The sequence below is a fragment of the Musca vetustissima genome, unplaced genomic scaffold, assembly GCF_032173495.1.
Source record: "Musca vetustissima isolate MV318-11 ecotype Yass unplaced genomic scaffold, APGP_CSIRO_Mvet_v1 utg7330, whole genome shotgun sequence".
NCBI classification, from domain to species: Eukaryota; Metazoa; Arthropoda; class Insecta; order Diptera; family Muscidae; genus Musca; species Musca vetustissima.
In genome coordinates, this window is record NW_026882603.1 from 40,829 (window position 1) to 54,861 (window position 14,033).

The 14,033-nt window shown below is 37.4% G+C and overlaps 1 protein-coding gene across 1 annotated transcript; it reads left to right on the top strand.

Annotated features, from left to right (window-relative positions):
- The first annotated feature begins 1,684 nt into the window (after positions 1 to 1,684).
- Positions 1,685 to 13,663, top strand: LOC133329129 (uncharacterized). Its single transcript, XM_061537624.1, has 10 exons — positions 1,685 to 1,759; positions 1,806 to 2,003; positions 4,693 to 5,344; positions 5,668 to 5,777; positions 7,106 to 7,517; positions 7,586 to 7,737; positions 7,793 to 8,027; positions 8,087 to 8,505; positions 13,232 to 13,399; positions 13,469 to 13,663. The coding sequence occupies exons 1-10, from the start codon at positions 1,685 to 1,687 to the stop codon at positions 13,661 to 13,663; spliced, it is 2,616 nt and encodes an 871-aa protein (XP_061393608.1).
- Positions 13,664 to 14,033: the final 370 nt, after the last annotated feature.

Here is a 14,033-nt window from a genome sequence, read left to right on the forward strand (position 1 = left end):
TACCAGACGTCGTGGTATTCCAAATTAAATCTTAATGGGAAAAAACATTGGGAGTTTAGAGCACCAGTTACATAAAATCCGACGAACATATATGGGAGATATATTTAAATCTCAGCCGATTTCAACCGAAACTTATTATAAATCATTCGAGACTCTATTCAGTACGCTATGCAAAATCAAATCGAACATTTCTTGTGAGTTTGTTGCAACATTTACATAATATCGGGCGAAACTAACCGATTTAAACAAAACTTCATATGCGTCAATCTGTGCAAAATGTTCTCTCAATCGGCCAAAATTTGTGACGTGGGCGAACTATTGTGGGATCGGACAAACCTACATTATTATATCAAAATTTGAACCGATTTTCACCAGGGCTCGTTTAATGTGGATCATAAATGTGTCCTGTACGACTCAGAACGTGAGAATATGCATAGATATTCTCAAAAGTGACCAGGGGTCTATCTCGTTTCTTTTTGATGTTACAAACATATGCACAAAGACTAATACCCTGTACCACAGTGTGGTGAAGGGAATACAAATGTTTTGGTCGATTTCAGCAGAGAAATATTGACCGATTTTACAAAATACAATAAGTGTCTTCTTCGGTCAGAACCGGATATGCTCTGGCCGTTACTTTGTTTACAATTGTTAATAGGCAGACGAACGGACATACAAATTAATCCACTCAGCTAGTCGATATATGACGATCAGTATTCTAAAAGGTTGGTCTAGGACCAATATTCCGTGAAGTTACAAACTCTTGTGTCACAAAAAATTATAATACCCTTACAACATAGCTGTTAATTTTTTTTCTCCATCAAGTTTTGGTAGCACTAATTATATTGCCGGGCCTGCCGATGTTATAAATAATGGTTTGGATCGTTATATATCCGAGAGAATTTTATAACCTTCAAATCTCAAAGCCCTAAACTCTAAAGCGTTTTTATTGCCTTTGAGATTCTGAAAGGCCTAAAACCCCAAACATGGACTGATATTGATAATTTGTGGTAGCCAATTCGGATCAAAACCGTATTTGAAATAGGAACTTACTTTAAAAGTGGATTAATATTGTTAATTTTTGGTGGGGAGATTTCGTACTCAGGGAGAATGAAAAATAATAAATGACAGCCAATTCGGCTGAAAAATATAAGGCGCCATTATATGGGGCTAACTGAAATAGTGGACGCCAATGAGAATCCAAAATACCAGATTACAGCTAATTCTGTTGAATATCGTATTAGAAGTCTTATTGTATAGGGGCTACCTGAAAATGAACCACTAACAACATTATTTTATTACCGGTTGTAAGCGAAATTATAGTGGTTGTTAAAAGTGGGCCAATATTCACAATTTTTGGTTGGGAGATTTGGTACCCTATGAGAACTCAAGATACCAATTTACAGCTTATTCTGTTTAAAAACGTTCTCACAATGCCAAAAAATACAGATATTTTGATACATTTGCTAAATTACATGATTATAGAACAAGTTTAAGGTAAATGTAGCATAACATTGAATATGACATTAAACATTGTTGCCAGGCCAACGAATCGATTGTTTTGTCGTTATTTATTTTGTTCAAATAACAGTAACATTCCGAGTGCATTTTTGTTAGCATAAAGTTCTACATTTTTATTCACTTAAACTTTTCTAAAGAAAATTAAAACAATTGTATATTCAAAATGGAGGTTATGGAAGAAGGAAATCTTATGGACCGTGTTCCAATATTACTGCAACGTGATTTGGAATTTTATCAGGCAAGTGTAAAAAATAAAAGTCGTTCTCATTACATAATTTTTTTTTTCTAATTTCCAGACCCACCAGCGAGTACTGCAAGAACGTCTTTGTACTGGTGTTGTGGGAGGAAAATTGGATTTCCCTCGTTATGCTTCATTTGCTGCCATTAAAATGATTCTATGGTGGGAAGATGAATATTTTGCATCATATCGAAAACATTCGGGTCTATTGCATACCGAGAAGGAATTGAGTGAAGGAGATTTTGTAAGTTTAAATGATAAATGCTTAAATTTTTTTTAATTTAAGTTCTTTGGGAATATAATTTCCCCCACAAAAAATCTTTTAAAATTTGAAATTCCTTATGCGGGAAAATTCGTAATACCATGGACAGAATATGTTCCACAAAAGATAGTTAAAAAGTTATTCCCAGTAGTGTAGTTCCATGTGAGGTCATTCAAATGACCGTATAAAATAGTCCACCCATCCGAATTTGTTTTCCTATAGAACCTTATATCAACGAAAGTAATTATTTATAATAGAAAATCAGCATGGAAAGCAGTAGGTTAGGTTTGGGGATGTGCAGTCACTTATGTGGCTACAGCACTCTGGGACCGTTAGGTCCGTTGTTATCATCCACAAGAAGAACAGAAATAAGAAGAGATTTTTAGGGGAGAGAAGATCGGGAAAGTAAAGAGAGATGAGAAGCTTACAGAAATATATAAGAAGGTAAGTTTGGAATAATGTCGATGGCTATGGAGATTAGATGTATTACGTGTTAAGGTTGCACTTTCCCAGCCACTTTGGGTTTCTAATTATGCTGTAGAATAGAGCAGGTTCGGTTATTGAGAAGAAGCTAAGACTCGGTGAAAAATTAGCACCCACTAGTCTGTGCCGCCTGTAAGCCAGGGCTGGACAGTGACACAGAAGATGCTCAATTGTCTCCGTCTCCCCCTCGTCAACGCAGAGTCTACAGTAAACAGTTGTATCAAGATCCCATTTTCTAGTAAAGGCCCTGATATTGCAATGACCAGTAATGATTCCTGTCGTTACTCATATTTCAGCTTTCTCAGGTTCAACAGTGAGTGGGTTCTTTTGGTAGACAGAGTCGGCCAAATGGATCTTGACACGTTGCACCCAGGTTCGTTGTGTCAAAGTTCGTAGGCTCTTCCGTCGAAGAATGCCTCAAAGTTCCGGTAAAAATGACATATGGGTGGTTTGGTTGAGTTATCAGTTGCTAGATCTGTGGATTGAGATCCTCGTCTAGCTAGTTCGTCCGCTCTTTCATTACCCAAGATGTCACAATGTCCTGGTACCCAACACAACCGATAGCTGTAAGTAAGTTCTTCCAAAGCTGCTCTACACTTAAGGACGGCCTCAGATTTTATATAACTCGATTTGATGGCTTTGAGAGCCGCTTGACTATCCACAAAGATAGTCACCGCATCAGCGACCTCTGCATCCAGACTTTTTATCAATTCCGCTGCCTTCCAAATCGCGAAGATTTCAGCTTGCTGGTCCAATGTCATACCTGGCTCGTTCAAAATACTACCATGCCCAAAGGTACAACTTCGCCAGAGATTTTGTTTCTTGCAGCCTTAGGGCGCTACGCGCGGCCTGGCACTTTATGCTGAAGCCCAGGGGCTTAAAATTCAGAATTGCGTTCAGAGCTGATTGTGGCGTACTCCTCCTGGCTCCTGTAACTAATTTACTGGATGTCGACTTGTGTCGCAGACAGTTCCATCACACAAGAGAACCATATGATAGGATGGTCCTTACCACTGTGTTATACAACCAGTGTATAGTTGATGGTTTTAGCCTCCAGCTTTTCCCAATGGAGTTCTTGCATGCATAGAGTGCAATAATCCCTCTCTTCGTCCTTCCTCAACGTTCCTATTTCATCGTAGTTGACAGTCCAGGAGTGTGCCGAGGTGCTTTGCTTCGGAAGATAGATGAAGTTGCACTCCATCCAGTTCCGTCTTTGTTGGATGGAAAGCAGTAAAGTCGAGCTGGGCGTACTATATGATACTCTTCACCTCTACCAACCTATGCTAATTTTCACTTCTTTCGGGCAGATTTAGAGTGTTTTGTATGGAAGCTATGTCTGCATCTGCTCCAATTTATACCAGCAAGGAAAGCAGTAAAGTCGGACGAGGCCGACTATATGATACCCTTCACCACTTTGGGTATATTCAACAGATGGAATTCTAACAGACGTCGCATTTTTAAGGACTGTAAACACGAAATTAAACATGTCATTCTGCAAACTATACTAAATTTTGGTCAGATATAGAGTTGCTTCTTACAATGGGACAAAATTATGTAAATAAATTTAAAGCAAAATATGGATATCTAAACCGATTTCATCAAAATTTTTCACATGTTAGGTTACACTTATTTCAGTATGCTTTGTGCATTCGGCCACATTTTGAGTTCGATGAATACATAGGGACTTTGGTGCACCATTTACATTAAATCGGACGAAAATATATATGGTACCAATATCTAAATCTGAATCGATTTTCACGAAATTTAACACACATCGTTCTAGACTTAATTCAGTACGCTGTGCCAAATTTCGTGCAAATCGACGGATTTATAGGGACTTTGGTACACCATTTTCCTTAAATCGGACGAAAATATATATGGGAGTTATATCCAAATCTGAACCGATTTTCAAGAAACTTAGCTCACATCATTCTAGACTCAATTCAGTAAGCTATGCCAAAATTTGTATTATTTCTAATAGACAAAAATCATTCTCAGGCAAAAAATGACTGAACCTAGCACTAGAAGACTAAAACAGGAAACCACCCTGTCCAGTGTGAGATGTTTTTTTTTACAGAGGAACTTTAGTCGCCTCAGAGTCTTATGGCAGAAGCTAGTTTATATTTAGAACCTTTGAAATTTATATGCTAAAAACTCAGTTTACAATATCCTCTCTCTCTCTTTTCAGTCCTCTGTGGTTGTCAAGACCTCTGATCCAGATAAATTTGTGGGCATTGTTACCAAATCAGCTGACCTACTCTTAGAACATTTACATGTCCTGTCACAAGAGTCTCTAGATCATGCCGATCTCTCTGTGCTAACTGCGACAATTGGTGCCGCAGCCTTAGTTCGAAATTGCCTAAATGTTTATCTACAGGCATGCACTACGAAAATCTGTCCACCTAAAGGCGACGAAAAAGGTGGAGCTTTAAAAATTTCCCTCAAACAATATTCTCAATTATCGGAGGCTTTAGCGGAACGTTTATTGGATTTACATTGTCGTCTTCTGTTGCTGTACATCGTGCAGGATGCTGATGCTTTGCATTGGGAAGACACCGAACCATTTTTTGAATCGGAACGTGGTTCATATACCATACAAATGTGGTGGCTGTATATGTGCGGCACCAAAGATGATCTATGGAATTCGGTGCCCCCAAAAATGGCACAACGCATCTTTGGCGGTATGCTGAATGAGACCTTGAGCGTGTTGACGGTACGCTATTCACAGATTGTCACCAGCAATGCTCGTGCCCAATTGCATTTGTGTGATATTTGCAATTTGTTGTTTTGTGTGGCAGAATTGCTGCCCCATGTCAGTGAAAGTGGTGAGGCATATGTGGGTAAGTAGTCGTTGTCGACCTATAGCCAATGGGAAGAGAGGGGAGAGAGTCTTTTGTAAGTATTACTGGAGGGATTCTAACTTGCATGGAATTTTCTAAAAAAAAATACGAACAAACGAAAGAATTTTCCTAATGATGTTGTGCCCTCCCAAAAAAAATAATTATTTAATCGCTCTCGTTTCGTTGTTAAAATTTAACCAAATGGAATTTGCCTCTAATTAACATTTAATTATCATATTTACAGCATCTGTTTTGTGCATCTTCATATTGCATGTCTAATACGAGTATTTGTATGCGTGTTTGTGTCTATTTTATTCTCCCAGGATTACAGCTAAATAACCAAAGTGTCATTATACGCGACATACATGCAAAGTGCAGGGAACTTTTCTATTGCCTCCTGTTAAGGGGTGCACCGCTTGGAGTACTCTCAAAGGTTTGTTGTATTTGTTTGGATGCACTTTTACTTTATTTGCTAGCAAATAACAGAATTGAAGGAAAGATGAGGAAAAGAGGAAATATAAATTTTGGGAAAGTCTTTAATAAGATAATTTTAAGGATAATAACAGGCGTGGATTTTTATACCCTTCACCACAGGTACAGGGTATTATTTCTTTGTGCATATGTTTGTAACAGCAAAAGGAAACGAAATATACACATGGTTCTTTTGAGAATATGCATAGAATCACTTTCTGAGTCGATTTATGCATGTCCCTCCGTCCGTCCGTCCGTCCGTCTGTAGATGTAAAATTGTAAACAAAGTACAGGTCGCATTTATGATCCGATTTGGATGAAATTTGGCACAGCTCACTTATTTGGCCCAAGGACGAACCTATTGAAATTGAAGAAAATCAATTCAGATTTAGTTTAAGGTAAATGGGACACAAAAGTTTCTATATATCTTTCGATTTCCATGAAATTTGGCATAGAGTTCTGAGTTAGGTGTAGAATGATGTGCGCTAAGTTTCGTGAAAATCGGTTCAGATTTAGATATAGCTGCCATATATAGTATTGTCCGATTTTATGTAAATGGTGCACCAAAGCCCGTATATATCTTTCGATTTGCACGAAATTTGTGTCTAGAATTATGTGTGCCAAGTTTCGAGAAAATCGGTTTAGATTTATATATAGCTTCCATATCTATTTTCGTCCGATTTAAGGTAAATGGGGCACCAAAGTCCCTATATATCTTTCGATTTGCATAGTGTGTCAAGTTTCTATAAAATCGGTTCAGATTTATATATAGCACTCATATATATTTTCGTCCGATTTAAGGTAAATAGGGCTCCAAAGTATCTACATATCTTTCGATTTGCACAAAATTTGGGATAGGGTACTGAATTAGGTCCAGAATGATATGTGCTACGTTTCGAGAAAATCGGTTCAGATTTAGATATAGTTTCCATATATAGTTTTGTCCGATTTTATGTAAATGGTGCACCAAAGTCCACATATATCTTTCGATTTGCGCGATATTTTGCGCGGTTCAGATTTAGATTTAGCTCCCATATGTTGTTCTGCATGTTCATGGGAATTTTCGTGCCTTTGAGATGTAAATCTGTCCCAACCATAGCTCGTGTGTTAAGTTTTGAGAAAATCTGGTTAGATTTAAATTCGTTAAATTTAATGTCTAGTTTCCTTCCTTCGAAAATTGGTGAAGGGTATCATATATTCGGCCCAGTCCGACTTTACTATTTTCCTTACTGGTTTAAATATTATTTTTCAAGGATAATAATAGGTGTGGATTTTTTAAATATAATTCAGGTCTTTCGCAAAGGTTTGGAAAATATGGAAATGTTTTCATCACGTCATGGTCTGCCAAGTGCCTGGATAATATTTGCCCAACCTCGAATGTTTCCCAAGGATCAGTCCTGCCAATGGGTAACTGAATTTGCAGACCTCAATACAAATAGCGCCATAGCATTAGAATTAAAAGTTCTATTGGCATCACCCGAAGCGGATTGGTCATTTTTGGTGAAGGTCCTCCTAATGCGTGATGCCTATTTGACGGGCATCATATTGAAACATCTTCTGCAACATTTACCATCGTCGGAGAATTTTAAAAATGTTGCACGGAACTCCTTCGTGGAGGCTGCTACGGAATCGAAGAAGTGCGAAGGATTTTTGTGTCGTGGAGAATGTTTTAAGGTTTCCGATTTGTTGGCCGATGATTTGGGTAAGACGGGACCCCACAACATTTCAGACAGAATTATGGGATCTCTTTTTATTCTTTCTACTATTAAGATCCTGTGGGTCAATCCAATTGTCAGATTGTATTATCATTGACCTATCTCCTGGTGGCCTTGGGTAAGGCAGTGGATATTAAATCCTGCTTGGTTAAAAATTTGGAAGAAATCGGCATGCCTGGATGGAGTGACTGTTTGGACAAAAGACAGGTATATGTCGGTACAATTTGGAGATCAAATGATAGCCCTCTTGTTATTCCTTTAGGTTTGGAATCAAAAACGCCCACCATGGTTGGAAGCCATTATGCATTTTGTCTATCCTGTACTTAACACCACTGTGGATATGCTAATCAATGCTGTGGAAGCTGGAGCTAGTATGTATCAGGCAATGTCATTGGCCCTGACATGTGTATCCGAAATGTGGGATTGTATACCGGAGGGCTTGTATAAGGTTACATCTATGCTGCAGGATATAACACCGGTCTCCACCAGGCCTTTGAGTAAGACAGTAAGATAGATAGTAATCAGTCTTGGTAAACAATTTTACACTCCCTTTCAGGTGACTCTGTCCTAATGCAAGTTATGTTTGCCGGATTGTATACGGAACTCATAAAGACCGCAGAGAAATATGAGAAGTCCAATGATCAGGATAAGGCATCGATTTGTTATACCATATCGGAAGCCATATGTTCCATTGATGAGGATGATAAACACACCGATCAAATAGATTTATTTTTGAAACAGGCTAAGGATAGTATTATCTTGGAGACATTTGGTGATTCAGGTCGTAGAGGTGGTGGTATGAGTGCTGTTAGTACTGTTAAAATCGATGAAATTGGTACTGCTGATTCGGATCGTATGAGTCATAGTCCACCGGCTAATTATGCCATGGAAATGGATGTGGGTATAACGGATTTTGTAGCTGAGGTGCTGGCAAGTGATGTCTTGACTACCGATATTGGAAAACAGGCATTGAAGGTATAAAATATTAGGAAATTCCTTTTTGATAAACAATATTTTTTTATACCCTCCACCATACTATGGAGGGTATATTAATTTTGTCATTCCGTTTGTAACTCATCGAAATATTCATTTCCGACCCTATAAAGTATATATATTCTTGATCAGGGTAAAATTCTAAGAGCCATGTCCGTCCGTCCGTTTGTTGTAATCACGCTATCTTCTGAAGGAATTGAGATAGGGTGCTAAAATTTTGCATAGGGTTGTCTTTTGTCTGCAGGCAGGTCAAGTTCGAAGATGGGATATATCGGTCCACGTTTAGGTATAGCTCCCATATAACAGTACCTCCCAATTTTCGGTATTTTGGGGTTCTTGAGCTCGTTTTTTAACCGAATTCGCTGAAATTTGGTAATTTGAGTTCTTATTGGGTAGCAAATCTTCCCACCAAAATTTTAAATATAGGTTCATTTTTTCAGATAGCCCCCATATAAGGTACTCCCTAATTTTCGGTATTTTGGGGATCTTGAGCGAGTTTTTCAACCGAATTCGCTGAAATTTGGTACATTGGGTTATTATTTAGTGCCAAATATCTACACAAAAAATTATAAACCTTTTTCTGATAGCCCCATATAGGGGTATTCCCAAATTTTATGTATTTTGAAGTTCTTGAGTGCGTTTTTCAACCGAATTCGCTGAAATTTCGTACTTTGAGTTCTTATTGGATAGCAAATCTCCCCACAAAATATTATAAATAAAGGTAAATTTTTTCGGATAGCTCCCATATAAGGTACCCCCCAATTTTCGGTATTTTGGGGTTCTTGAGCGCGTTTTTCAACCGAATTTGCTATAATTTGGTATTTTGTAGTCGTATATGGTAACAAATCTACCAACCATAAAATTATTAATATTCACCCCATTTTAGGGGTAGTCCCCATATAACCCCATTTTTATACCCTACACAACTATGTTGTCAGGGTATTATAGCTTTGTGCAGCCCCAAAAGTTTGTAACGCCGCGAAATATTGGTCCTAGACCCACCTTTAAGTATATCGATCGTCATATCTCCACTAGCTGAGTCGATCTAGACATGTGTGTCCGACCGTCCGTCCGTCCGTCTGTCCATCATAATTTGTAAACACGATACAGGCCACAGTTATGGACCAATCTGCACGAAATTTTGCATGTAGGTTGTGTTCTGGCCAATGAAGACCCCTATTGTATTTGGGAAAGATCGGTTAATATTTAGAGGATGAAATGGACCAAATACTAAATTTTTATCGGTTTTTCTGGTCGCTCCAGAGGCCGCAAAAATGGCCCGAACATCGTGAAATTTTGCATGGAGAAGGGGACCGGGCCAAAGAATAAGCATGCCTGGTTTGAGAAAGATAGGTCAATATTTAGCGGGTCAAATGGACTTTGACTTTTGTGTGAAAAATGACAAAATTTGTATTCTATAGCGTATATATTTACCCCTGAAAGACATAGACCCGAGAAGTTTATATTATATACAAGACGAGATGTTGACCTTTAAATTAATACCAATTATATTGTTGTATGTGTTCGGATGTGGGAGTTAAACCTAAATATTTACAGGTATCTCCGTATATTATATTATTTAGTAACCCATTACCACTCTAGAGATCGGAACTATAGCGCTGATCGCTTTGAAATGTTCCATGAGGTTCCAGTTATGGTCAAGGACAATGCCTATAATTTTCGGTAATGATCAGACAATAATATTGGGATGAAGTGGACCGAAACCTTAATTTTTTGTGTTATTTTCGAGTCGAGTCGAACATCACAACACAACCCACGGTGAAGGAAATCTGGACAATGGCTGTACTGAATACACGTAATATCCGGAAAATATGTCAGTGTGAGGAAGGGGTGCTGTTTACCTCTAATCGCGCAAGAGGGTGCAAATATCACGAAATATTGCCCAGGCTCGGAATAAACATCAGCAGAAAATTTGAGTTCCATGGTAGTTGTGTAGGGTATCGTATGGTCAGCCCCGTCTGACTATACTGCTCCGCTCACTGGTTTTATATTAAAATAGTTAGCTAATTTGTTCCGTGTGTTGGGGTTATCCCCATATAGCTGCATTCCATCATAGAATGGGGGATATTCTGTAGACGAAATTTGCAGTTCATACCCTGTATAGTATGGAATTCTAAAACGATTTTGTTTATATTAAAATAGTTATCTGATTTGTTCGGTGTGTTGGGGTTGGGTAGTCGTTACGGGGAATAGTCAATTTTTATCCTACAAAGACTATTTAGCCATCTGTTGTAAGCATTCCGCCTTCTAAATATATTGTGATAAAAAAATTAAACATAACAATATTGAAATATACCGGCAGACAGTTAGGCATCTCCTCAATATAGTGATACCTCCTGAAGGAAAGAATTGAGATAAACATTTAATATATTGGGTTAAAAATTGGCATATACCGGTCATTAATTAGGCATAGCCCTCATATAATGATATCCCCAAATATTCACTATTTCCTACACTATGAATCAATATTGGTCCCCCTTTAGGCATAGCCTCATATAACTTTGTAATCTAAATTACAGTAGTTTGAGGATTTTATACCATGCTTGAACAATATCAGTCCACTTTTTGGATCTTACGGATTTTAGGAAAAATCCCCATTAAAAATTGCCGAAGTTTGTATTTGGTGTACATAATGGTTTACATAAATCAGTTTGTAGAATTATCGGTATATGCCCATTTTTTGGTATGTTCCCTATATTTTCATTGCATTTATCTGTCAGTATAGCTATGGTGGAGGGCAGCAACGTACACAGGATTTCATTTCGGGGGGGCCCGGTAGTACAAAATGAAAAAAATGCAGACATACATTTACTGTGAAAAAATTTCATTTCGGGGGGGGGCCCAGGCCCCCCGGGCCGCCCCCTGCGTACGTCCCTGGTGGAGGGTATCCAAAGTTCGGCCCGGCCGAACTTAACGCTTGTTTTACTTGTTAATTATAACAATAGGGGTAGATTTTTTAAAAATATTTTGGATTAGATTTTTTAAAAATATTTTTTAAAGCATAACAATAGGCGTGAATTTTTTATAAATATTTTTTAAGCATAATAATAGGCGTGGTTTTTACTAAAATAGTTTTTTCGAGGCGTGGATTTTTTAAAAATCTTTTTTTCGGGGCGTGGATTTTTATACCCTTCACCACACTGTGGTACAGTGTATTATGTCTTTGTGCATACGTTTGTAACAGGCAAAAGGAAACGAGATAGACACATGGTTCCTTTTGAAAATATGCATAGAATCACTTTCTAAGTCGATTTATGCATGTCCGTCCGTCCGTCTGTCTGTCCATGTTAAATTGTAAACAAAGTACAGGTCGTATTTATGATCCGAATTGGATGAAATTTGGCATATGTCACTTATTCGGCCCAAGGACGAACCCTATTGAAATTGGGAAAAATCGGTTCAGATTTAGATATAGCTCCCATATATATATTTAACCGATTTAATGTAAACGGTTCCTATATATCTTTCGATTTGCACGAAATTTGGTAAAGCCTAATCATTTAGGTCTAGAATGATGTCTGCCAAGTTTCGTAAAAATCGGGCCAGATTTAGATATAGCTCCCATATATAGTTTCGTCCGATTTCATGTAAATGGTGCACCAAAGTCCCTATATATCCTTCGATTTGCACGAAATTTGGCATAACGTACTGAATTGAGCCTAGAGTGATGTCTGCCAAGTTTCGCGTCAATCGGGCCAGATTTCTATATAGCTCCCATATATAGTTTCGTCCGATTTCATGTAAATGGTACACCAAAGTCGCTATATATTTTTCGATTTGCACGAAATTTGGCATAACGTACTGAATTGAGCCTAGAGTGATGTCTGCCTTGTTTCGTGAAAATCGGTCCAGATTTCTATATAGTTCCCATATATAGTTTCGTCCGATTTCATGTAAATGGTACACCAAAGTCGCTATATATTTTTCGATTTGCACGAAATTTCGTGAAAATCGGTCCAGATTTAGATATAGCTCCCTTTTATTATAGATTTATTTTAAGTAATTGACGCACCAAGGAACCAATATGCTGATAGAAACAAAACGTTCTGAAATTAGTATAACCTAATGTGACAAGTTTGTTTGAAATCGCTTAATATTTGGATAGAGCTTCCATATATTTTTTCGCCAGATTTCAAGTAAATTGGGCATCAAACTCCTCATGTTAGTCAGATTGACATCAAATTTTGCACAACTTACAAAATTGAGCATAGAATTACGTAGTTGCATTTTCTAGAAGTACAGAAATAGCCCAACGGATGACCTATTTTTATTTGTTTGAAGTTGATTTACATTTTTTATGGATAGATCTAGGTAGATTCACATTTAAATAAATATCACAAATTTTATTTCATCCAATTTCATGTTAATAGTCCTGTTTAATATGCCCATAGTGGTGAAGGGGGTAATATAGTCGGCCCCGTCCGACTTTACTACTTTCCTTACTGGTTTAAAAATAATTGTTTCGAGGCGTGGATTTTTTTTAAATATTTTCTTCGGGCGTGGATTTTTTTAAAAATAATTTTTTCGAGGTGTGGATTTTTTAAAAATATTTTTTTCGAGGCTTGGATTTTTAAAAATATTTTTTTCGAGACTTGGATTTTTTAAAAATATTTTTTTCGAGGCTTGGATTTTTTAAATTTTTTTTTCGAGGCCTGGATTTTTTAAAAATATATGTTTCTATTTCAAGGTCTGTTACAATTATTTGAAGAATAACAAAGAATGGCTTATGGAACAGCTGGGAACAAGTGAAAATGATCCCAGTCCCTTTCAGGGTGCCCAAGGGCAAAATATTAAAGAAACAAAACCAACATTGTTGAAAACAATGTTCTTTATCGATCAACATCCATTCGATCAGGTAATAGAGAATAAAATTAAAATACAAAATATTTATTTAAAATGTACAAATTTCCCCACATTTTCGTAGTTATTGACGGGTTCTTTAAAAATCGATTATGTTACATGGCTACAAACGCCCATATCATTGAATCCGGAACGTGCCTGGTTGCATTTGTCGCGTCGCTGTGATTTTCAAGAAGATGCCAAACTGACAATGCCGGAAGTAGCCATGGTGGCAAGCATAACGAAAATTATGAAGAAACGTAAGAATTATGGCAAGTAGGATTGAATGAACGATACAATGCAGTGCGGTGGTGCACAATGAAGTTCAGAGGAAAAACCCTTCGAAGGGCAAAACAAATCTAAAGTTTAAACAAGAAAAAATAAACAAAATAAACTAGACTATAAGTCTGTAGAAGATATATGCCTATGCATGTGTATGTGTTTTTTGTTCGCTTTATGAATTACTTTATAAATGTTTGTGGTTGACAAATTCTGTTTAAAGAGTTTAATCATGTAAATGCGGTGGGCCAAGGAAATGAAGTGGAAAATTATACGTAAATCATACGCACTGTTGCTCTCCTAAATGGTTTCACATAGCAAAAGGTAAAGGACCGGAATCAACGGATGGATGGGTACATTTATGTATGTGT

Bases quoted from the DNA above. Each gene is read 5' to 3' on its own strand.
- LOC133329129 (XM_061537624.1), top strand. From the start codon at position 1,685: ATGGAGGTTATGGAAGAAGGAAATCTTATGGACCGTGTTCCAATATTA. The intron at 1,760-1,805 runs GCAAGTGTAAAA...TAATTTTTTTTT, and splicing joins GTGATTTGGAATTTTATCAG to TCTAATTTCCAGACCCACCA. The intron at 7,738-7,792 runs GTATATGTCGGT...TTATTCCTTTAG, and splicing joins ACTGTTTGGACAAAAGACAG to GTTTGGAATCAAAAACGCCC.